Raw genomic sequence first — 26,633 nt, 5'->3', positions numbered from 1 at the left:
AAATAGGGAAAAAATACGAGGAGTGAGGAAAAATGATAAAACACCTTATACAGGGCGGGCACACCCACAACAGAGGCCCTGGTGTATAAAAGTAGACAGGAGATGACTTCTAACAGATGGATGTGATGTTTTGTTGGGTATGCCATGGTGCCATAGAGTACATGCGGTGGTGGATACATACAACAGGAAGATTACTTTGACTCATAGAGGGAAAGAGCATATTTTGGATGTAAAGCTTAAAGGGGAATCTGTTGTTCCTATTGTATCAGCTTCGGCAATTTCATCAGTAATGAAAAAGCATCTTTCCGCGTACTTGATTTTTGTAAAGGATGCAAAAGATGATGAGTCTAAATCTAATTTGTCTATGTTAGATAAAGATAGGACTGATTTCTTACGTGAGTTCCAAGATTGTTTTTCTGAGTCATTGCCAAGAGAACTTCCTCCGGAAAGGCCATAAGATCATGCTATTGATCTAATTCCGGGGAGTACTTCACCAAATAGACCACCGTACCAGGTTAGTGCAGCCCAACAAGAAGAAAATTATGAGTCAGGTACAGGAGTTGTTGAATAAAGGGTTGATCCAGCCTAGCTCATCACCCTTTTGCTCACCTGTACTCTTAGTGCAAAAGAAAGATGGTTCTTGGCACATGTGTATTGATCACAGGGCGCTAAACAAGAATACCCTCAAGAATCGATTCCCTATTCCGAGGATCGATGACATATTGGACCGCTTACAGGGCTCAACAGTCTTTAGTCGGATAGATTTGAAAAGCGGGTATCATCAGATACGCATTAGACCCGAGGATGTGCACAAGACAGCATTTCGGACCACTTTTGGGCTATATGAGTTCGTAGTTATGCCCTTTGGTTTGACAAATGCTCCTGCTACATTTAACAGGATGATGGACAGGATTTTCTGGCCTCATAGAGCGTTTGTGGACACATTCTTTGATGATATGATTGTGCATTCACACACAGAGGAGGAGCATAGGAAGCATTTGGCCATTGTGTTTGAAGAACTCCGGAAGCATAGGCTGGTCATTAATGGCAAGAAGAGTGAGTTCTTCTTGGAAGAGATACACTTCTTGGGGCATATTGTGTCTAAGCATGGAGTCCGTATGGATCCTTCGAAAGTGGAAGCAATTCTCAATTGGCCAGATTTGAGGACCGTGCATGATGTACGCAGCTTTTTGGGAATGTGTTCCTATTACAAGCGGTACATACGGTATTTTGTTGAGATTGCTTCGCCTCTTCATGCCTTAACAAAGAAGGCAACTTCGTTTAGATGGGTTGATCAGGAAATTGCAGCCTTTAAAAAACTTAAAGAAAAGCTTACTTCGGATCCCGTATTGGTATTACCGGATCTCCGAAAGGCTTTTGTTGTCCAGTGTGATGCATGTGGAAAGAGCATTGGGGTAGTTCTCATGCAGAAAGGACATGTGATAGCCTATGAGAGTCGTATATTACAGAATGCCGAGAAGCATTTGTAGGTTTATGAGAAAGAGATGTTGGCTGTAACTCATGCTCTTTCTACATGGAAACACTATTTGCTTGGGGCTGATTTCACTGTGCAGACAGATCATCAGACCTTGTGTTATTTCCTCACGCAAATTAAACTTTCTGAGAAGCATATGCGATGGGCCAACTTTTTGTCTATGTTTCACTTCCAGATTGTATATGTGGAAGGAAAAAAGAATGTTGTGGCAGATGCTTTGTCACGCAAGCCATAGGTCTCAGCAGTTTCACTTGCTTATCATCATGAGCTTGATGGCATGAAAGAGCAGTAAGCCCATGATGAGGATTTTGGAAGGCTCTATGATCAGATGTCTGAGGGTCAGCGGCATGATCATTATACTCTCAGGGATGGTTTTTTGTTGATGCATGGTAGATTGTGTGTTACCAGGCAATTACGACTCAAGGTTATGATTGAAAGTCATGCTCCACCATATGCAGGTCATAGAGGTATTGACGCCACGGTAAAGGCAGTTGAGACTTTCTTTTATTGGCCGACCTTGAGAAGAGATGTTGATGCTTTTGTTAGGCAATGCATCGTATGTTAGAAGGTGAAGTTTGACCGTCAAAAGACACCAGGGTTACTTCAGCCTTTACCTATTCCAGATAGACCATGGGAGAGCATTGCCATGGATCTTCCAAGGACACAAACGGGGAATGATGGCATTTGGACTATCATATGCAGGTTCAGTAAGCAGGCTCATTTCATTCCCGTGCATAAGACGATCAAAGTTGCTCATATGGTGAAGTTGTTCATGATGGCGAACATCTTCAAGTATCATGGCTTGCCTTCGTCTATCATCAGTGACCGTGATCCACGGATGACGAGTTTATTCTGGAGAGGGTTGTTTGACAACATGGGTACAACTCTCAAGTTTTCATCTTCGTTTCATCCACAAACAGATGGTCAATCGGAAGAGGCTAATTCTACCGTGTTAGATCTTCTGAAGTGTTGTGTCAGAGCACAAGCAACAATGGGAAAAGTATCTTCCTTTGGTGGAGTTTGCTTATAACAACACCGTACATACCTCGAAGGGCAAGGCGCCTTTTGAGATTGTGGAAGGAGGGAAGAAGGTACCACCTATTTTGCACACAAAGGATAAGATCTTTGAGGCTGATTAGTATGTGGAGAACATGGATGAAGCTTATCGGAGAGTTAAGTTGGCACTCCAGAAAACTGAGCAAAAGCAAAAGAAAGCAGCAGACCAACACAGACGTGCATTAGAGTTTGCATTGGGTGATTGGGTTCTTTTGCGATTTGAAAAAGCTAGGCTCAAGAAAATGAAGGGTAAAGAGCGCTTATTCCCTAAGTTGAGCATGCGCCATTATGGACCTTTTCAGGTATTGGAAAAGATTGGTGAGGTGGTCTATCGCTTGAAGCTACTAGATCACTGGAGGATTCACAATGCATTTCATGTGAGTCTACTTAGACCTTTCCATGGGAATGTGCCTGAGGATGTATTAGATGAGGCTCAGCCGGAAGTTGAGGAACTTGATGAGGTTCTTATTCCAGAGCAGATACTGGCACATAAGGAAAGAAAGGTACGAGGTAAAGTTTCCCGTTGATAGCTTGTGAAGTTCAAGAACTATTCACCGATGAATGCGAAGTGGATGGAGGAAGGTGACTTAGCAGATTCACCTCAGGTTTTGCAGCTTTATCTCGATGCCTTTGAGTTGGAGCCGACTCTTGTTATGGCTCATTCAGGTTCAGCAGAGCATGAGTCTGGAGCACTGCCTGATGCTCAAGAGGGAGGTAGCACCTCCACTCCCTTGATACAGACAGGCTCAGATGACATCTAGGGGTCGCTTGGTGCAGCTTTTGTCTCACCCGAAGCATGGCTTAGAGAGATTGGGACGCTGATCTTGCCATATTGTACATTTCACTTTGGATATTTTGCTGTATCACCAGATTGCAATCGAGGACGCTTGCCATTTTTCAAGAGGGGGGTATGTCATGACCCTGTGAAAGTGGAACAACATAAGTGTGAGCATGGTGGTTGGTGAGCAAGATGCATACTTGGGTGTCCGGACAAAAGTAATATGTGTGGACAACCCCAAGTGTGAAGGGGGACCAAGGTATTAAATTTTATAAGGTCTATAAACCTTGGGTGGCCTTTAGTTTTTAAAAACTTTAAGGGAGGGCCACTAGGATAATTTTGGAGGGGGCTACTCTACTTTTAGAGTACACGCCTCCCCCATCATCTTCTCTCTCTTGCTTTTTGGAAAAGAGAAGTGGGCTGGCTGCGTGGAGAGAACAGGTCGGCTGGCTGCGTGGAGAGAGACTGGTACAGGTCGGCTGGCTGTGTGGACGTACAGTACAGCAGCTGCAAAACGGTGGTACAGGCGGCTACAAGTACACACTGGTACGACAGGTACAGGCTACTGCAGGCTTTCTGACGCAGGTGGCTGCAGGTCATCTGACGTAGACAGGTACATGCGAGTATTGTATGGACAGTCCTGTCCAGCAGGTATAGGCGGGTATAGTTCAGTCCTGTACAGCTGGTACAGGCAGCACATCACAAGGGTACAGGCGGCACATCACAAGGGTACAGGCGGCGCATCATAAGGACATACGGCTATAGACAGGTTCCGTCCAGTTGCTGCTGATGACTGGCTGATGTAGGCAGCTGCAGAGGTACAATTCTGAGGCGGCTGCAGGGAGAATAGTACAGACAGGTACACACGTGTGCTGCAAGTACAAACCTGTACAGACAGGTGCACACGTGTGTTGCAGAGTTGCTAACACAGGTGGTTGCAAGTACAGACTGGTACGGTCAATCCCTCCAGTGCAGAACTGCACATAACAGTTGGTAAACTCTGAACATATCTTTCTCTCTTTCTTTCCACTGGCTTATGTCTGCTACAGAGTTGTTTCTTCTGGCCCTTTGTGAGAGGAGGGGTATGGCAGTTTGAAGGGTGGAAACAGAGTTGGACAGTGGATTGGTACTTGGGCTGAGTTTGAAGCCATGAACATGGAACAGCCAGATGCGTGCTCAAGCTGCCCTGTTGGATTGTCTTGGTTGATTAGAGGAGACTACAGTGTGTTGCTTTTGTGGGACACAGATCTGTATGTGAATCCTCTATGCTAAGAGGTCTTGCGGGCTGCCAGATTGGACATGTAGGTTTACTTTCCTTGACTGGTTTTGTTGTACTCAGTTAAACTTTCCATTGAATTTGAATAAAGAAATTCTCCAAGATTTAATGGCACTACATATGCTGAAAACACAGCACAGTGAAGAAAAACATAGCCTGATTGAAGAAAACCAGCACGACTGAGAAAATGCAGCTCTCTGATGAAAAATACAGCTCCCAGATCTGAAAAAGCAGGTCTTTTTGTGCTGAAATCTGTAAACGACAGGTCCATGAAGAAAAACGCAGGTCCTAGAGCAGTTCTAGGCTCTGATACCGTGTGAGATTTATGTGCTACTGCTGTAAATCTGAAAACAGAGAATAAAACAGCATATATGTGTAGACAATAGACTGTATGATCAATAACGTGAATATGATTGAAGGTACACACGAGGGAGGGCCGTGAGTGTTGGTATGGACAAATCAGGGCTGAAAAGGCAGATGAAAATGAAATGTACAAATCAGGGCTGAAAAGGGAGATGAAAATGAAGTGGACTGAGGCACCTATTATTTAGATCGGGCATTTCCTCCAGGCCGATCTAGACAAAAGTCTATAAAACGCTAGATAAATACTAAAAATGCTCCCAAAAATGGCGCAAAAAATAGCAAATAAATATGCAATGCAAGGCCTTACAAATGGACCAGATACAAGCATGCAGGGAGTTTGGGGATGAACAATATTTCCAACACTCAATTCTTCAGCAAGACTTCGAAGTGGAGATCAAAAGTGGAAGGTGTTCAGACAAAAGTGTCAAAGTTAGAAGTAGAAGTTCAAAGTCACTAGTATAGGGAGGAAGGATAACAAAGTGTCCACCCCGTCATCAAGTTTAGCATGAGGGGATGTGACGTGCATGTCCATGTCATGGCTAAACTCTAGCATGAACATCATAATCCCTTATTAATATAGCAGTTAGGATAGCATTTAGAGCATCATGAGTAGCATCATTACCATCAGCAATAGCATCATCAGCATCAGCATCAGTGTTAGCATCGGCATCATCAACAGTAGCATCATCTTCAGCATCACCATCAGCATAAGCATCATGGGAGCCCAGCCATCAAAAGCCCAAGCAACAGGCGGCTAGATCCTAGGCAGTGGCCAGCAGGTGTGGGTAGCCGTATAGTAAGCGCAACAGATAAATAGAATATTTTGTGCATTACTTGTCCAAGCAAACAGGCCGACAGCCTACAACTGGTCAACCAGCAACCTCAGCATAATATATAAGCAAAGGCATCATTTGCAGCATTCACATTCAGCGCATTTAGTATAAATAAGGTGATTCATCATATCATCAGTTGTAGAAGTCACGTAGGAGCCAGAGGTCACCCCATTACAGTAACCTTTTTGTACCATATTAAATACAGAAAACCCTGGCACCAACTATTGCTCTCGTCTTCTCTCTCGTGTCTTAATCATGTTTAAGTCAGCATCTTGTTCTTAATCAAGCTTAGGGCTGTGGATGAGTACAACAAGGCTTCCGCGCAAGCAACATGTTTAGACCAACATTCACCAACTCCATGTTGGGCATTGATGCTCGGTCCTCCTTATGGACACATCCATGTGGAACATTGTTGTGAGGAAATAAACTTTGTGATACAACGAAGCAAATACTCTAGCTATTAGTAGCCTTATCAGTTTCCAAGGAACTTGTTCGCCGTCGGCGAGGACACATCACCTACCATGTCCTCTTGTGGTGCCAGAAGTACCAATGATGTTAGACTGTCCACCAAATACTTCTTGTGGCTTTGTAGGTTTTTCTGTAGGTACATGGCTTGAAACTTTGTACTTACTTAGCTACGGTCTTGGAAACTTGCACTGCGCTTCTGTCTTGTATTGATGGATTTCCCTAGGGATGGGTACATATTAGGGAGTCTAGAGGGCTTAGTCAATGCTTGGGGTGATTAATGTGAGCTAGAAGTGTAATATGCGGAAGCTCCGGAGAAAGATCGGTAACTTCAAAACTCAGAATTCAGCACTCTTTTCGCGACGGAACTTAACGCACGACACTTGAAAGGAGAAGTGCAGAAAATAGAGAGAGTAGGGGGAGATGGAGAGGACACAGTATTGGGTCCCAATCACCCTCTGTAGGGCCCCCACCACGCATGGTGTATTTGCTTTATTAGAATGATGTAAATCTGAAAACAAATACATAATTCTTGACCTTTCTTGGTTGGGAAATCCCTGCCCTTGACCTTCAGAAGTCCACCCCTTTGCTTAGCAATCTCCTTGGCTTGTCTAGCCCTTGATTGGCTTGAGCTCTTGGTGAATACTGAGATGAATCATTGGGATTATGGCCTCCACTATTTATACTTCTCTTCAGGAGCAGTCGGCCAGCTGATAAACAGGCAGCCAGCACCAATGTCCCACGACTGGTGAAAATTCAGCAATAAATGCTAAATTAAATCCCAAAAAATGCTGCCTTTTTTTCCTAACAGGCTGAAAGTGATGCGCCTGCTTCTAATTGGCTGGACACAGCTTTTGTCCACAATCCCAGGGCTGGGCAGCCTGTATGGGCTGCCCTATACATGCCCTACAGCCATCTAAAGGCTGTAAACTCCTGGAACTTGCCTTATTTGTGCCCTAGGGCTGTCCTACAGCCCCTCCATGGTTGGTGGGTTCAGCCTGGGCCTTCCTGGCCCTCATGGGGGTGGTTCTACACCATTCCCATGCCCCCACTCAGATCAGGGGTAGCCCTATGGGCTGGCCCCTTGTCCTAACCACTATCTACTCAGTGATCTGGCATCTGGTACCATACCAGATAAACAGAACCAATGTCATCATTCTAGAGGGAGACTCACAGCGCGGACTGGCACTGTTTCATGTGCAGGACAGTGCACACTTGACCTTGGACTCATGTGCAGGACAATGCACACCTGACCTCGGACGACTGAGATGGACCCCTGGCTGACTCGTCTCGGACTGGGCTCACATGGGACCAGTTCACCATCCCAGGTCCTGCACCTTCTGTACAGAAATGTCTACGTGGTATCCAAGTGCGAGATGCACGTGACAAGAAGGGCATAAGGGGATGTCCAAAGGCTTTAATTGAAGGATTACAGTGAAAGGTCGAAAGGGGTTTACGCCTTACACAAGAAATTGGCCACATGGCAAGCATTGGACAAGCACATGATATCAATAGAAAATGTGAAAATTCCAATTGGGGCCTCAAGGAGTCGTGCATAGAGAATAGGCGATACTATATTACTATGGATGGGAGGTGAATAGAGGAGGAAGCCCTATGTTGATTTTAGTCTTGTAGAAAAAAGCCACTTTTGTGGCTTTTAGGGACTTCTGCAAGAGAATGCGTTTCTTAGTGAATGTTAGCTCTCTTTAGTTTAAACATAGATCTAAGATCATTAATTTTAGTTTAATTGTGTCTTTTTTGTTGAAATTGTTTGGATTAGAGTATTAGCAAGAATTAGGAGTAGCTTAATATTTTTAAAAAATCTTAAAACCATCAAAAAACCCTTGAATTTAACTAATTTCTCTTAATGGACTGGTTTTTGTCATAAAGGGTGATTAATCTTGTTCAAGAGGCTAAAAATTTTAGAAAATGTGTTAATTGGGGTCTAAATTGATCATATGAGTAGTCAAAATTGAGATTTTTGAGTGTTTTGAGAGCATCAAAACACCTAATCACATCAATTGTTTGACCAATTGGAGAAATTTGAATCTCTTTGCTTAATTTTACCTTAAAGAGGAGACTATAATTAGGAGTAAAAGAATTCTCTTCCTATTAGGGAAATACTCTCAACACAAGATATTAATTGAAAAAAATGTCGATGCCAAAAAAGTTTAAAAAACATAGTCTCCATGGTGCAAATGCAAAACAATTTGTTTTAATTTGTATTTAGGCCATTGGCATGTGCCTTCTATTAACTAAACACACTTTTTTATACGCCTCCTTGAAGATATGGCTATTAATAATTTTAATAGTTACATTGTGACTTTTTAGAACTTCTACCATAGGTAGATATATGCAAAACAAGCATTCTCAAGTAGTTTGATGGAATTTTAAATGATTACATTTTTATTTATTCAAAATTCAAAATGAGCCTTAGCCACTCTTGCGGCTCAAATACAAGACTAATGTTAGCCTTCTACCAATTAACTCAATTGCTGAAAATAAAATACAAGGGTTTGCATACCTTGCTATGTTGAGGTTAATGTCACATTGGTGAACCCATCATGATGTTTAGTGATTACCGATATGCAATCCAAGGAATGAAAAGAGCCAAGACACATGAGGGGTATCTCCTCCATGATCATCCTCTGCTTTTGAAGTAACCTCCTCCCTGGATTGCTCCTTTGTGTTTTTCACACTTGAAACATTGCCTTGCCAGGCGCTTGGCTTGGAACTCTTCTAGAGAGGGTTGAGGCTTCAACTCTTTCCTCCTTAATCTGTGTGGCCTTAAGAGCTCAATATCCTTACCCTTTTGCTGCTGTGTTGTGTGCTTGGTTTGGTAGTCTTGAGGGTCATTGCCACACCAGTCACCTCCGAGAGACTCTGGGGTTTTGCACATGAACAATGCATGCAAGGACGGCCTCAAACCATCCACAAATTTGTCCACCTGCCCATGCAGCTTGATGGACTTTTGGAGCACGAGCAACTTCTTCTGAAGTGGGCCAAATAGTGAGTTTCTTGGAGCAGGCCAGCTTCCTGAAGTAGTTATTTATCTACTTACCTTGCTTCTTAGTAAAATTCTCCCACTACTTATAAAGATTGGGCTGGAAGTCTACAGGGTAAAATCCTTTAAAACTGCCTGGCAATTGCCGAGTTTGAAGCCTATGATGCTTCAAATAGTCCTGCCACCATATCGGAACCACCAGTTGCCTCTAGTGTGGGCATCATCTCCCAAGCCCAATTGGTGACTTTTACCATCCATCTGTCAATTGGTTATTGCCTCATCATCCATCTTCAGCATCTTGAGGATCTAGGTTTGCTTGGTATGAGAACTAGGACCACAACAATCCAGCACGGGTATGTCGTCGAGGTGATGGAGAACGAGAATGGGAAGAATAACTGGAATTGGAACTAGACGACAAAGGATATCGAAAGGGTGATTGATGCTGTAGATGCTTATGACGATCGTCATGTAAGCAACGACGCTTGTAATGACTTGAGTGTTGGCTCTGGTGATGGCTGATGGTCATGGCTGTGGACTACTCATGCTTATGTGCAAGAGTTATCATAAAGTAAAGAGAGCAACAGAATCACAAACACACGTGCACTCACAAGATATACCTAAATCCTATTGTCTATTTCATGTACAAGAAAGGTAAAACTGAATGCCTTGAGTACAACATAAAACTCAAAATGAAGGTCATCCTGATCTCAGCCCAAAAGCTACTGTTCGATGCCAGTGCCTAGCCCAATACTGATGATTGCAGATTGTTTCCGACTCTCTTGCCTTGAGTCTATGCTCCTTTGTAGTAAGAACTCTCGAGAATGCATTAGATAATTAGCAAATAGCCCTAACTCCCTTTAAATAGGGTGTTTGTGGGCTCCAGCTACATGATGTGCTTTTCCCTACTCATTTTTGCACGTGGGTTCATACTTGGCTGCCCATATCTGGCCATCATGGCTGCCCAAAACGTTGCCCAAAGCAAACCAGTCGACCAGCATTGTAGGGGTAGGTATATCCCATCCCCCCCCCCCCCCCCCCCCCCCCCCCCTCCGCGCTAAAATCAATGCACCTGGGTGCAAAAAAAGAGAGAAAATTATGCAGGCTTTCTAGGCTTTGATACCAACTGTGGACTACTTGTGCTTATGTGCAAGGGTTATCAAACAGAAAGCAGGGAAATCACAAATGCCAGCTCACTCACAAGATAGATAGACCTAAATCCTACTGTTTATTTTATGTACTAGAATGTTATTGTAATGGGATGCGTGATTCTCGGAATACTTAAGTTAACCAGACAATCATGAAAAGAAAAAATTAAAATTCAGCTTTGCACAATCACCACCCCCCCCCCCCCCCCCCCCCCCCCGCGGCGCGGCCCGCACGCGCCTCTGGCCCCCAAAACAAACCAACACACACACAGTTTAAGGTATCTCTATTCCAAAAGGAGTGTTTGTCCTTGTACAAAGGTGTGGGTGCTTGGGAGAATCCTCAACCCATGCACACCAATTTTCTGAGAACAGCAATGAGGTGAAAACAGAATAATCCAAGGATTTCTATGGTAACCGGCCACGAATCCCAACAGTATTCACGAGCCTGTGATAGCCGGTCACACAGTACTCATACTCACACAGTACTCAAACTCACATAGCCATGACAGCCAGTCATGATTCCACACATGACTCTCCAATACTTCCAAAGTCTTCACAGGAAACATTGCCTCGCTTCTTGTACCATGCAAGAACAACGAGTGTGTGAATCAGTGTCCATTTGTTTACCAGTCTAAATGAATAAAATTAAGATGTCTTTAGCTACTGCCAATAATTCTCAATATCTAATTTTAAAAAGTAATCTCAGAATATTGAACTGAAGTTGCATGGAATTGACTGACAAGTATATCTGTTGAATGTTCTCTCTTAACAGTGTTAGTCTACAGTTTTCTTACATTGGGCAATGGGTACTTTAGCACTAAGAATATTGTATTTTTCTTCATGTGAAGATTCCATTTTATTTCCGGAAGTCCCTATCGCCCTTCGACTGTCAGGACATCTCTTGCTGGGAGTGGTGCGAATCTATTCAAGACAAGTGAACTATCTTTTTAACGATTGTAGCGAGACACTCGTTAAGATTAAGCAAGCATTCCATTCCACCGCTGTTGATCTTCCACCAGAAGCCACCACTGCGCCGTTTCACTCCATAACATTGCCAGAGACATTCGATTTCGATGAGTTGGAGCTGCTTCCAGATTCTGAAAGCTCATTTCTAGCTTCAAACGGGTTAGAAGCTGTCTACTTAATCATGATGGTTTACTTCCTTAATTTCAAGCTTTTTGTGCTTTTTGTACCATGAATTTGGCCCATTTTATGCTGACACACATCTACTCACATGCACACGCACATGTGCACTCGAATGTGTGCACAGGCAGGCACATTTGCGATGTTACATTATTATGAATCTCATGATTCTTTTCCTGCCAGAAATTATGTGGATCATCATGTGACAACTCGGGAGCAGATTACTCTCCAGGATCGCATAGAAAACAACCCTTATCTTGGCTCATCACAATTTGGACTGGATGGTTTGTGGCATTCATCTCTTTTCTTTACCTTTTTCATCAAAGAATCCAATGGTAATTAGCCTGATGTTATCACTGTAATCTAGGGTATGGTCATTGGTTAGAGTATGTTGGATGTAAAGGTGCAGTATGTGGTTGGCCAGTTTTAACCTTGCGTGCACCCATATATGCACAAGTTTTTCACACAAAGGTTTGCTTATGCAGAAAGATTCGGTGATGGGAATTGCTCTCCGATGGGCCTTGACTTTGATGAGGTACTGCCCTTATGCGCTCTCTGAAATGGGATGCTAGTGCAAGAATCGGAGGGATATTTTAGAAGTGCTTGAAGTCCAATGCTTCTGAACCTGTTGGTTTCTACCTGAGTTCTTCTTTATCTCTCCATTGGAACACTCCACATAAGAAGTGATTGTAAACTTTGCATGTTGCTCTTTGTTCAAAGATGGGAATGCTGACATAGATGTATCTCATATATGGGGCTGGTATTTGGGTATTGCAACATTAGATGGATGCCATAGCACATAAACTACAGATTGATGGAAATGATGGTTGAAATACCCTTTGATCATAACGCAATTTGTTGATATAACAAAAGTACAAACTTGTGTGTGTGCCAAGTCCTCATGGAGTGATAGCCAGGCAATATTGGAATTTGTTAGTATGTATGTATTTGTATTTATATCTGGATGTGTATGTGTATGGGTACATGTATAGTACACCATTTAAAATGTAGATTAGAAAATTCAAAACACCAGAAAGATCTCATCATTAGACTTGCGGAAAATTTCAGGAGTTTTTGGCTGAAAAACCACATTCTTCTGCTGCAAGCACATCGACACCTTTGCTAAAGGAAGAGTATGTTCTGATTGATCGTCTTATAAAACTTTTGAAGGGTGCTCATAGAGCTGTTTGCCTCATTTAGCTTCTGAATGTGGCAGCATTCTTCCATCCCCTAGTGGTTGCGGTGATGAAGGTATTCGTATGGATATTGATGATCATTACGAGTCTTCAGAACCAATTTTTGGACTGCATAAGGCTGATTCGAATGAACAAAGGGCCACGGCTGTTTTCAGATTTGACCGGATTGAAGCGGATGGTCAGCAAAACACCTTTAGTCTTGCTCCCTTAGGGGACACACTGGATGAACCTGTTGCTATGGAGGCGGTCTCGAGCAAAGTCTCTGACTCGGTCCTTTTTAAGAATGACACTCCGAGCTTTCAAGCTTATACACCACATATTTTTGAGGCTCGCACTCCTGATCTTAATCAAGAATTTTGCCCACCAGATGAGCCTTCCACACCTGCATTGCCAGATGAGACATCCTTGCCCATGTACAAGGAGTCTAATATAGAAAGTACAAGATCTCCACCAGGTATGTTGGGAAATTTTGAAAGGAATACTTCTACTGAATTACATCCCGGTTCTTTGCCACCTAAGTTGGTTTCTGTGCACGCCTCCTTGGAGCAACCCAAGCAAGAGCTACCTTCTGTTCAATATTTTTTACCACCCATCAAACAGGCTTATGCTCCATCTTCTGGTCTAGCACAGGCAAACACAGCAGTGTTTTCACAGCAAAGGCAGTCACATCTGCAGGCCCCTTTTGTGGATAGCACGCAACATGGCATCCCACCATTTCCTACTCAAAGCTTTGGTCAAGGGGTCTCCTCCTTTGACGCAACCAATGGCTCGAGCTCTACTCATTTCCAGGGATTTCACCTTCAGCAGGCTTCCTCTGTTGGAGTAACAGGGGACACTTTCTTGGTCTCTTCACTTGTTCAAAGAAATGAAAAAAGTCACGTGCAGCTGGTTTCCTTTGTTGAAGAAACTAGAGATTCTGTGTCTGCTCCTTTCCAGAGCTTTCCTCAGCCGGCTTTCTTGCAACAATCAAGGGCTGCTGCATCAGATGAAGCTGTCTTTTTGCCAGCAGGCACCTCTAATTCTTTACCATCAGCTCTTGTGACTTCTATGGGTTCTTTACACCAACCAATTGGTAGCTCATCAGCTACTTTAAGCTATCAGTGCCCTTCATCCATGTCAAATCAGGAAGTTTCCTCACCATTTCAGCAGCATGGAACTACAGTCAGCTCAGATTATGTGCAGGCTTCATATAGGGGTACAAGTGAAGTTTCTTCAGTCTTGCAAACACATAGCATGGTGCGGGATAACATGGCTAATCGAATACCAGCTTCCCCATTTGTGCCCAAGGCGGGCCTTCTTCCTCCATTTTTAGTGGGTTCAGGATCTACCTTACCAATAGCAAAGGATTCATCTTTGTTTGGACACACTGAGACAATGGATTTGGACATGCAAGCCATACACAAGACACAAGATTTAGCTGCTATCAAAGGTCTGCTTTGGCATCCTGCAGCACAGCAAGTTTCTGCGTCTTCAACAGCCCCAATGCCTATCTTACCATCTGTGCATGCGAGAGAGATTCCACAATTTGAGACTCTAAGGTCAGCAGCCAATTCTCAAAGAGAGGAGTCTGACTTTCTGTTGCTACAGAAGGACATGCTAGATGAAAGGATTCCGGCATTAGAGCTGGACAGGGATAAAGCTTATATTATGAGCTCTGATAGAGTCTCAACGGGAGCACTACAACCTGAATTTGATAAGACACCTACTTTTAGAGAGGAGACTCCTTTTACAGCCAGAAAACCTCCACGTTTGTCAACACGCAGCTTTGATTCTCTGCCACAAGATGATGACGTGCTAGCATCCATACTAGGTATGTACAAGTTTGTTGGAAGGTGGAGATAGCTTCCTGGACACAGACTGTCTTACATCTGATGTGTGTGTGTGTGTGCTTTTTGTTTAGGGCGGAGAACTAATGCTTTTAAAGTCATCTCAACCCCAAAGGAGAATCTTGTTGTGAAGCGGCCAAAGGTGGCACCGAGAAGTATTCTAAAGAAGAGGAAGAATGACTTTGACACCTTGGCAGTTCTACATGGAGAGTGAGTGTTTTAAGGCTACCTGGTTTTACATGCTATTGCACACAATATTCCAGTTTTTGATAATTTAAGCTTTGTTAACAGTGTCATCAGGCAGCAACTGGCAAACACAGAGGACATACGTCGAGAACGGAGAAAAGCGCCTTGCACCCGTCGTGAGGCGTGGCGCATCAACAAAGAAACTCAAGACCAACAGAACTTTGATGAACCGTCACTACTAGGTATTTTTCTCTGCTTTCTGCCATATTTGTGTGATCGAGGTATGATTTTGCTGAAGGTTTGCATTCTATACGTATGATTATATCTATCCTTCTATCAAAGTTGCAATTGTGCATGAGCTTATACAGATGCCGAGGTGCTCTTGAATTGTGACGTGGCTTCCAGCATAACATTCCTGCGCTCACACAGTTGAGAGAATGCCATGCTTGCAGTAGTGGTGCCTCTGTTGAGATCAGAACCCTGATGTGTGTGTCTTTTTGTGTAAATAGAGGGAATATGTGTCTGGGACAGTGCTTTCTGATGGGAGAAATTTGATGTGATACTCGTTTTGGTTTTGCACCTTCTTCTGAGCGCTTACAGAAAATAGGCCAAGTCACAGCAAATGGTGGCTTCCTAGCTCAGAAACACGGAAACTCTGTTCGCAGTCTCCATTCCGGTTTTCCGTGTCATAACATGTGCTTAGGATATCCATTGATTTGCCTCATTTAGTACCCACTAAGTTACGATTTTTCCCCAGACTTCCTCTCAAAGGATCTCACGAATGTTGACTTCTGACATCAGGTGAAGCACAAGTAGGAGTTAGTTCCACAAAAGGACACTTGAAAGAGTGAGTGATTATTTCTCTGTATTTAGATATTTTACTTCTAATGCTTTATTAACATTCTCCTGCTATGTCACAGGACATGTTGAGGGTTCCTCACACAAACTTATCTTCTTTGTTTAGAGTTTGAGGATAAGCAGCTGAGAATGTGAGTCCAAACACAGGCACCCTTTGGGATCCTCGTGTCAAATTGCTAGGATCAATGCATTCCCTCTCACTGACTCTAATCAGAATGGGAGCTGCAAGATTAAAAGACGTCCAAATCTATTTTGTTTACATAGGATACCCTTGGATAATCACATGACATGGTGCTACCATTTGGTCCAAGTTGGTGTGATCTACTAGGGGCCTAGATACTAAGAGAACATGTCTTTAGATGTGCATTGTGAACTACCTTCGGGTGAGCGCAATTGGTGTTTTGCATTGCTAGCCGTTATTTTTCTTACTCAAAAGGCTTAACAGATGCGTTTCATGTGCTTCCCCATTTACAAGCCAATTGGGCCCATCCAAAGGTCGGTGTATATATTTTAAGAGCTATTTTTTCTTTAAATAAAAGATATCAAGATTGAGAAAATACAGTAGGGCCTCAAGGGATGGTTGATATAGCCTGTGTTTACTTAAAAGGTTCCTTAACAGTGTTATTGTTCACAAAATGCTCTTCCCTTCTTTTTTTGGTCGGTGAATTCTGAAGGTGTGTCTTTATTTTTCATTGATAGCCAAGTGTTGACATATTATTTTGTGTGCACGTACTTGTTTAATGCTTAATGTTATATGGCCACATGGCAGGACTTTCAATTGATCTTCATGATCTGTATCATGACATTTTGGGGGTGAATGAATTAAGGCTTTCATCTTCAGATTTGATTGGTGCCACAAAAGCTACACCAATACCTGAATCTGAAAGGAGCAGGCTGGATACAAAGAGCGTAAGTGAGCTTTCAACTGAGTTGGTGAATGAAGGATCCAGTAAACATTACTCTCATGGATGCCCAAACGAGGTGCTGAGCACACCTGAAAATGCCTTGTTGGAAGGTTCTATGGAGCAGGAGAAGGGAGACATCAAAACAGGTCCCGAGATTTTGATTGGTAGCTCGATCAGAACAGCAAGTATGGAAGATTTGAGTGCACAAGCACAAGTTGATGATAGAACATCATCACCAAATGGCAGAGTTACAGAGGAGCTTGTTTTTCCTGTGGTGGATACTGAACCCCTGGCTGGGGAAGTAAGGAACAAAATGATATCAGCTGAGTCGACCACTTCAGAAGATATTGATACAAATGGGATAGCGTTAAGGGAAACAGAAGCAAGTGAACCAGCTATGGAGCAAAACGTTGTGTTGGATGCAGCAGTTAAAGGTATAGGGCAGGTACAAGTGGACACTGTCATTTGTAATTCTACTGATATGGAGAAATGGGAAGGCGTTGTAAGTTCAAAAGTAGGTGAAGAGAGTAGAGCAATGGCATTGCAGGGAGATACAGGAACTCTAGTGGAAGACAAGCAGCATGGTTTGGGACTACATGAACAGGATGCTCATCAAGAGGAAGCTATGCCCAACAAAGATGCTGATTTGGGTTCCTTGGAGGTATTAGCGGATGCAAAGAAAGATGTTACCGAAGGGCCATCGGTAAAATTTACTGATAGAGATACCGGGAATGCAGAAAGTGGGGACAGACAAACTACTCTTGTAGTCCCTGAAGAAATGGTGGATTTCTGTGGAGATGATGAAGTGAGTAATGGGTTTGGTTATTCCTTTTTTTGAGCTCTTTACCAAGGAGGATGTTTCAATGCATCAGCTCTTCTCTAAGTTCCGTTTTTAATAACTTTGGGTGCGTTTTAGTACTAGTTTTTAATGGTTAGAATCTGGTTTTCTTGGGTACTTTTTGCAGCCTTTTGGCTTCATGGCGAATGAGAGAGATACAGGTATCCATCACCTATACCTTCTATGCCTTCTATATTATCACAGTTCTCAAATTATAATGGAATATCAAGTGTCGACCCTCTATGCCTCCATATAATAAGAAACTATATCCAAGACTTTTCTTTTAATATTTTTTAGTTTCACCATCTTTATTTTGAGGTGTTGGGGTTCGAACTTTTATCCCCAGTTGGGGTATGTGGTGCGATAGCTGCTAAGGCAAGGACCCTCCCCTCCGAGAGCCCTTGATCTTCCATCCTACTTGTTCCTCTATGCTGCCTATCCCATGGTGCGTTCTTTATTTTTTTTCCTATTTCAGCTCCCATGGGTGGACGTTTTTCTGACCCCTTCCACTTCTTATGGGGGATTGATCACTTAGTGAGTCACTCCATCTCGCATGCCATTCACTGCCAAACGCTACTTGTCTGTCTTGTCACTGCTCTCCCAAATATCTATATGCTGTGCCTTATCTTTTTAGTGATCTTCTCCTTCAGCTTGGTGGCAGTTGTTTGCAAGGATTTTGTTCATCCTACTTCTGCTTTATGGCTGCATTTTCGGTGCATTGTGTCACGTGTGGCATGTCTGACTACAATATGCACCAGGAGAACAGTCACAAGAATGGCCATTCCCTGTTAAGAAGCATGAAAACTTTGTTTCATCCAAAAAGAACGAGCTGGAGCTCTTGACCATGAAGTGGCGCGCCCTACTTCCTGCACATCCTTTCCCTCTCCTGTTGTGCAGCTAGCCCCCCCCTCCTCCTCCTTCCATCACTGCGGCCCGTTACTCTCGCCTCCCTCACTGTTTTCCACCCCCTCCCCTTGTCGCCACCCTTGGCACCTCCAGCTTGGTTTCCTCTCCTATGTCCTCCACCCCCTTCGTCTTCCTCTATTCTCTGCCCCTTCTCCCCCATATCCTCCCTGCAGTCCCCCTCCTCTTCCATCTCCTCTCATGGACCTTCAGACGCCCTAGCTAGAAGAACCTGGTTGACCACCACCACTCTGCCCACAAAGGACAGCCGTGCATAGCTCAGGAGGGAGGCAATCTGTTGCTTCGCAGGGTAATATTGATGTCTACACGGCACCCAAGGTATCACACAGGGGTGCCTCTAGGAATCCACTGAAAAGACTTAACTGGTTGTCAAGTCGGGGTGGGGGAGGGTCCCATCCAAAAGCCACAAGATTTATGCCCGTTGATACTTGCCTTGGAAGCTAGGCAAAACTCCTCTAAAGAGAATGAGGTAGAAACTTACATTTTAACCTAGTATATTATATATGTGTATATTGAATGAAAGATCATGAATATATACAATGAATGTTCAGATCAGAAGTAGATTTGGACACTTGAATGTCGTACATAAACTTCTACTGTATGCTAATCACTAAACTGGCTGCTTCATAGTACTGTTGTCACTTGGCTGCCTAATGCTGATCTAGCATTGAGGACTGTTGGTCCAATTGCTGAATTCTGAGACACAACCTAAGACTCCTATTTATAGGCACAAATCTGCTTGCCGGATGGTTAGTTGGATGGTCAAGTAATTGGCTGCTAGTCCGCAGTAAACAACCTTAAAAAGTATTATAAATTGTCCCAATTCATTGGCACCTAGCTTTGCTACATGTTGGTGTGTGTGTTGGCTGATTTGCAAGCCTAATCCCTGCTTAAATTGCAAAAGTATGTCCACATGCCACCTGATTAGATTAAGCCACTGTCCCACTGTGCTTTAGGTAAGCAATAAGAATGTGAAGGGTAGGGAGGTTGGCTGCAACGAGTAACTCTTGCTGCCGCCATCCAAGAGGTCTTAAGAATTTGGTGGATCGAGCATACAATCACTTGAGAAGCTCAAGATATTCCTTGCGCGAACCCAGGAAGCAAGCCGTGAAAAGAGAAAATGGTAGCCCCAGCTAATGGGTTGGAGTCGGGAGAGAAGCCATAGACTAGCTGTATGTCTATCTCATCATCATCATCACCATGTCACATCCCTAGATCTCCTAAACATAGGACAAATAGGATTAGTTTCCAAATTAGGGGTCGTGGAGGCTAGCTCACCACCCAACCGTAGGTGTGCATTGGCATACCTCCCTCGAGCGCAAGGGCTAGGGCTTCGAGTGGACCGTGTCCAAGGCCTAGGCACAGGCCTTTGTCATCCAACATCAGAATAGAATGCAGTAGTCCACTCAATAGGCTCACCCCACTTATATAGACCTATAAAATTATAAATAGGGAAACCCTGTTTCTCTTTAGTCGATGTTTCTGTTTCTGTTTCCTTCCATTTCTTGTTTCTTAAATTCCTCTCAAAAATTTTGCCCCAAAATTTTACTTTTAGATATAAATTTCCTTACCATCTCCTCCACATTATGATCCACCCCATGTTTCTCTTCTCTCTCTCAAATTTTTTTATTTTACAATTTTACCTTTCAAGTTTCGTGTATACTCTATAATGCTAAAGACTAGCCGTTTCCTAACCATTTTTGTTTCTTGGTTTCATGCTTTTTTTGTTGCATAAACATGAGCCGTTTCCTTTTCCGTTTCCATGTCATGCAACTATGCTTTAGGGTTCCCCAACCCAAGATTACGTTGGCTAACCCTTAGCATGAGGTACGTAACACAGCATGAGCATGGTATGCACTATGGTGAGCATGTGAGTACATGTGAAAATACATGTGGAGAATACATCTCCAAGTCAGTACAAGAAAAGGAGGGCTCATGTGGGTGTGATATCATCGTCCTCATCCATCCAAAATATCTAGCATACGGGAGTCTGACTGCCGAAGGACTCGCTAAGTCCTCCCTTCGTGGAGGAGTATCTCTATATCGCTGGAAAAGGAAGGAAGAAAGTTATATTAAACGTATCCTAAAGACCCAATGGGTCTATGAGACCAAAGTGGTACAATGCTATCCATGGCATGAGAATCTCCCCAATCTGGAGAGAGAGAGAGAGAGAGAGAGAGAGAGAGAGAGAGAGAGAGAGAAATGAAATGATATATTAACGTCTTCAAAAGGCCAAAATGACCTAGGAGACCAAAAAGGTTACAACAATTGGTGGATCTGATACAATGTCTGTGTAAGAAAAGCTAAAACAACTAAACAACTAATTGAAACTGAAACAACAACTATGGGGAAAAGTAAGGTACTAGGAGCTCCTAATGGATAACATCTGGGAAGGAAAACTCCACCAACAAAGGTAAGCATCATATACATCACTATCCAAAGATGTCTCTCATCGGTCGATGGCGGATATCCTCAATGTCCTCCATGGTGAGTACTCTGACTGGACGTCTCCCATGCCGTGCTAGTATGGTCCTGATCCTCTGTTGTAGTCTCGGCTGGTGTCGAGATGGGCCTCTCATCTTGGGGCACCTGGACCGCCCCAGCTCTATAGCCCGATCAATCAGTGTACCTCTGGTGCGGCTATACTTTGGGGCTAGCTGCGATGCCGGCTGGCCTGACTGCTCAATCTCTGGTCGAAAGAAGTCTGTAATCTACCTCTGTAGGTGTCTCTCCTCTCTGATCCCCTCCCTCTCAAGAGACCCTCTCTATGTCTACGCAGCTCTAGCAAGTATAATCCGAGGCATCTCTGATCCTGGTATCTCATGACTCTGGAAAGTGGTCCGAAACCCTCTCTGAACAAGCAGTGAAAGCGGCCTCGTATCTCATAATATACTGGACAGTGACATATGTAATGTAACTCTGTCTCTGGCTCCATCTGGCACAACTGACAAATCCTGGCCTCAGTTGGTACTCCTCTGAATCTGCCAGTCTCAATCTCTAGCTGGTGTGAGGATGTGGGCATCTGACCAATAGCACACGGTACCCCATGAGAAAGATGAGTATCCATGTAGCTGGGTCTAATCACAAACTCATCCTCCGTGAGCTGGAGAAGATGATCTCTATAGAAAGCCATCTTCGTACCAAGCTCGTGTGTCGGTTGTATCCATGTCCTCCTAGTGTCCAGCTGAGTCAAGTCCTGCCTGGTAAGTCTGGTAATCTCTGCCCGTGTGAGAGAGAGGGAGGGTGCATCCAGGGAGTACTGAAATGGAGGTAGCCTGTCCATACTAAAGCCATGCAGCTGGAACCAAGCTGTCATCTGTGTATACCAACATGATCCGTCTCCCTGTGATGCCAACTGTCATGAAGACTCCAGGGCTAAGCGAGCATATCTGTCTCTAGGGAGAGCCCAAGTGCTATGTGAGATTGATCGAGTGAGTGCCTCTACTACCAATGGGGGAGCAGCCATCTCTACAAGGATAATATCATGTGGTACAGAGGCCTTGGCCCTAATCATTTGGGAAATCATAGAAACCAAGGGCCTCTCCATACATCTCCATCCATTAGTGCTACCAGCTCGCCTGTGGTGATCCACTGAGGGTCCCCATATCTCCACTCCATATAGCATGGTTGAAGTGACCAAAGTGTCAAAGAGCCAGAGCTTTGTTCGAGGTTCCTGAAACTGAACCTGCGAACACATCCTCTCTAGTCTCCCCAATGCTGCATAAGCTCTGGTCAATCTCGTCTCCGCTGCTCTCCTCAAGGAAAATAGTGGGCCACTAAAAACCACACCAAGGTAAGTATATGCATCTGTATACTCCACTGTCTCCTGACCATATGTAAAGGTGGGTGCTGACCTCCTAACCCATTGTGTTGTGGTATTAAACACCATCACCTTGGTTTTACCAAGGTTAACAGACAATCCACTGTCCTGTGCAAACGTGTGCAATGTATCCAAATGACGCTGCATCCCCTCTGGAGAATCTGAGATCAACACAATATCATCAGCATACAATAACAGTGGAATCCATGTCCCTGCTAGCTGTGCTCCTCTGTCACCCTCCCGCTCTACATAGTCCGAAACCTCATCCACATACATCCCAAATAAGGTGGGAGAAAGGGGGCAGCCTTGTTTCACCCCAATAGTGGAGTGAACCATCTCAGATATACCCTCAGTAGTATGTACCTGCCCCACAACTGTCCTGTATAAAGCCATGATTTCCCAAATCAGCTCTGTGGGTACTCCCATCTCCAGTAGTCTGCGCATCAGTCTGGCTCTCGGTACTGTGTCAAAAGCTTTGCGGAAATCCACAAAGCAACAATAAATCCTCCTGCCATATGATCTACCCTCCTCAATAATAGCTATGAGTGTCAAGATATGGTCAAGAGTGGAGAAACCTCTCCTGAACCCTGCCTGCCCTGATGCACGGATGCCCTCTCTCTCTGCCCATCTACTCAACTCTTGCTCAAGAATAGATGCATATAATCTAGCCAATGTGTGACCAATCATGATGGTACGATAATTCCCAGGAAGCATGGGTGAAGACAATAAGGGGTTAGGGTTAGGGTTTACACAGGTTCAAGCAAGCGTGGAAAACAATAGAAGAGTGAACACGACTTCCAGTATGCTTCAATGATAAGAAAGTGAAGTACAATAGCCACATGATAGTGACCCTAAAAGATAAGTGTTCACATGTCCGGCCATAAATGTGCCGGGTGGACCAAAACACTTATAAACTGCATATAAGTGAAACTGAACTAAACTGGGGGAAAAAACCTCCACTAACTGAAGTAAAAAGTGCCCCAGTAATCTACTGATGATCACTAGCACTCCTCTGGGTGCATACACAGCATAAAACCCAACAAACCCCCCTGGAGTGATATGTGATCACTGTACATCATCCACCATAAGGAAACAAATTCAAAGCATTGCGGAATGCTTCAAATTTCGGACGTGGTAATGCCTTGGTGAAGATGTCTGCCACATTCTGATCTGTAGGACAGTAGATCAGACTGATATCTCCTGCCTGGAGTCTCTCCCGAACAAAATGATAGTGAATCTCAATGTGTTTCGTGCGAGCATGAAACACAGGATTCCTGGCCACAGCAATGGCACTCTGACTATCAGTATAGATAGGTGTAGGCTCCTCCACTGAAATATCCATATCAGTCATAAGACGACGCAGCCAAACACACTCAACAGTAGTAGTGTAGGCTGCTCTGTACTCTGCCTCACAAGACGAAGTGGCCACTGTGGTCTGTTTCTTGCTTAGCCAAGAAATGCATGAAGAGCCAAGAAAGAAACAATTTCCACTAGTGGAATGTCTGGTATCAAAATCACCAGCCCAATCTGAATCACTGTAAGCGTGTAACTGCATGTCACCCCCCTCAGGATAAAGCAATCCAAGAGACAAGGTACCCTGCAAATAACGGAATACACGCTTCACAGCTTTCCAATGTGACAACCGTGGGCTGTGCATGAATCTGCTCAACTGAGAGACTGCATACTGAATATCTGGCCTTGTATTACACGAGTAAATGAGGCACCCAACAGCCTGAGCATATGTAGTGGCATCAAAGGAAACACTGTCATCTTGTAGTGACAGTTTCATCCCAGGCTCCATAGGAGTACTAATAGGCTTGCAATCCTGAAATTTAAACTTCTCCAGAAGTTTAGTAACATAGCGTGATTGCAACAACCCAATGCCTCTGTTATCCTGCACAAACTGTATGCCCAAATAGTAATGTACAAGGCCCAAGTCAGACATGTCAAATGTCTGTTGCAGTATCTCCTTAAAAGCTGCAATTTTGTCATCATTTGATCCCATGAGCAAGAGATCATCCACGTAAAGACTGATGACCAGCAAATCTGTCTCTTCTTTCTTTACATACAGAGTGGCCTCTGATGGACTGTTCACAAATCCCTGAGTGAGTAGAAAAGCATCTATTTTTGCATACCAAGCTCGTGGAGCTTGTTTCAAACCATACAAGGCCTTTTTCAGCCTGCAAACTTTCCCCTCATGACCATGTTCTGCAAATCCCATGGGCTGAAATACATAAACTTCCTCCTCGAGGTCCCCATGTAGGAATGCAGTCTTTATGTCCAACTGGTGAACAACCCAACCACGATGTGCAGCCAATGCAATGACACACCTAAGTGTCGACATACGGGATGTAGGAGCAAATGTCTCCTCATAATCAATGCCCTTCTTCTGTGCATAGCCCTTTGCAACTAGACGGGCTTTGTACCTGTCAATGGATCCATCTGCATGTCTTTTCAACTTATAGACCCATTTAGTACCAATGGCTTTCTTGCCTTTGGGCAGATCAACCAAATCCCATGTTTGATTCTTTTTAATAGAATAAATCTCATCTTGCATGGCTTTGTTCCAATGCACATTATCTCGTGCATCCACAAATGAATCAGGCTCATCATCATCCTGTAAACTGGCTGCCATAACCAGATTCAAATCCATGATGTGTGCATGCTCATTGGTCCTTGTCTCCCTACGAGTACGACCAGCAAGAGGACCCTCTAAATGGCTGTCCTGTAATGTCCTCAAATACCATCTAGGTATATGTCTGACTTGTGGTGCCTGTTGTCCCATATTTGGTTCAGCTTCTGGCTCATTTGGCTGCTGAATTTCTGCACCACCTACATCATTTGCTGGCTGTCCAGTACCCTCATGAGTTGGATCACCAACTGTGGAATGAAACTCCATGGGTAGTAGACCTTCAAACACATCATTTTCAGCCTGATTTGCCTCGTAACCAGCCATGGATATTTCTGATTTTTCATCAAAAATCACATCCCGACTGATGAATATCTTCCTGGATAGTGGGTCATATAACCTGTAGCCCTTGCTCTCACGGCTATACCCAACAAAAATGCATTTTGTGGCTTTATCATCCAGCTTCCTCCTCAACTCTTTGGGTATGTGTGCATATGCAAGACACCCAAAGATACGAAAATGCGATACAGAAGGCTTGCGGCCATGCCAAGCCTCAAAAGGAGTAATAGAGACCAATGCCTTTGTGGGACATCGATTCAAAATATGACAAGCACACATTACTGCTTCCACCCAAAAGATATGTGGTAGTCTTTTTGCCTTTAGCATACATCTGGCCATCTCCATGAGTGACCGATTCTTCCTTTCTGCAACCCCATTCTGCTGTGGAGTGTAAGGAGTAGTATACTGATGTTTTATACCTCTACTCCCAAGAAAGGAATTCAGCACATGTGACATATATTCCCCCCCTCGGTCAGAAAGTCTTCACCTTGCATCCTGACTCTGTCTCAGCAAGTGCTACAAAGGCCAAAAATGCATGATATACCTGTGATTTCTGTGTCAAAGGATAGACCCAGCATATACGAGAGAAGTTATCAATAAATGTTGCAAAATAAAAGCAACCACCTAATGACTTTGTCTGCATGGGACCACAAAGATCACTATGTATAAGTTGCAACTTTGCAGTTGCTCTTAGAGCCTGATCACGTGGGAAGGAAAACCTGTGCATTTTTCCCAAAATACATCCTTCACAAATATGATCTGGAGGCTTCTTCATGAGAGGTAGATCTGTAAACATATTATGTTGCTGCATAAGCATAAGACTCCCAAAATTTACATGCCCCATGCGAGCATGCTATGACTCCGCATCAACCATAGCTGGAGTAGGAGTGAATGCATGATAAGCAGACTGATCCACTGGCTGAAATGCATCCAACTGATAAAGTCCATGACATAATGTACCAGTAAGCATCAAGGTCAAGGCATTAGCTTTGTCTCTGACCATGCATTTATCATCATCAAAGTGGACCTGCATACCACAATGTGCTAAAGAAGAAATGGACAACAAATTCTTCTTTATCCCTGGTACATATAAGGCATCTGTAAGGCGGAGAATGGAGCCATCAATGGCTGTGAGCTGAATCTCCCCAATGCCACGAACTGGATATGAAGCATTGTTGGCACACTGAACAGTTTTGCCAACAGGGGCAGGGCCTACATGACTAAACAAATCCCTGCGAGATGTGATATGCTTTGAGGCACCACTATCAAAATACCAAGTACATGCATGCTCTGTCAAACTGAGTGCCTGTGAAGACCATGAGGCATCATAGCTGCATGTATAAAAACAGTAATCCCTGTCCTCAACAAAAGAAGCAGTCTCTGGAGGAGCTTTAGAAGCATCATTAACTGACATCCCAGCTTCCTTTGCCTTCTCTTTGGCAATCCTCTTCCTACATTCCGTGATGTAGTGACTTGGCTTCTTACAGTAATGACATTTGCCCTTCTTCTTGGGCTGTCCATCACCTTTCTTGGTATCCTGTGAAGAACCACCAT

The 26,633-nt window shown here is 43.8% G+C and overlaps 1 protein-coding gene across 2 annotated transcripts in view; it reads left to right on the top strand.

Annotated features, from left to right (window-relative positions):
* SYN4 (sister chromatid cohesion 1 protein 4) overlaps positions 1-26,633 on the top strand; it is a 62,138-nt gene that overhangs the window by 16,116 nt on the left and 19,389 nt on the right. The window contains exons 2-10 of one of the 2 annotated variants that reach the window (XR_015266872.1): positions 11,264-11,540; positions 11,742-11,842; positions 12,044-12,093; positions 12,627-12,691; positions 12,775-14,564; positions 14,655-14,790; positions 14,872-15,008; positions 16,394-17,334; positions 17,495-17,812. Coding sequence is in view for 1 of the 2 variants with exons in the window: in XM_086804528.1 (XP_086660654.1) it covers positions 11,264-11,540; positions 11,742-11,842; positions 12,044-12,093; positions 12,627-12,691; positions 12,775-14,564; positions 14,655-14,790; positions 14,872-15,008; positions 16,394-17,334; positions 17,495-17,528 (3,531 nt within the window). In the remaining variant the exon portion in view is untranslated. The remainder of the gene's footprint in view (positions 1-11,263; positions 11,541-11,741; positions 11,843-12,043; positions 12,094-12,626; positions 12,692-12,774; positions 14,565-14,654; positions 14,791-14,871; positions 15,009-16,393; positions 17,335-17,494; positions 17,813-26,633) is intronic. The other variant, XM_086804528.1, reaches the window with a different exon arrangement.

This window comes from Cibotium barometz, chromosome 1, assembly GCF_041138505.1.
Source record: "Cibotium barometz isolate CiBa-2024 chromosome 1, ASM4113850v1, whole genome shotgun sequence".
NCBI lineage: Eukaryota > Viridiplantae > Streptophyta > Polypodiopsida > Cyatheales > Cibotiaceae > Cibotium > Cibotium barometz.
Note: the sequence above shows the minus strand (reverse complement) of the source record. Positions and strands in the feature narration are given on the sequence as shown.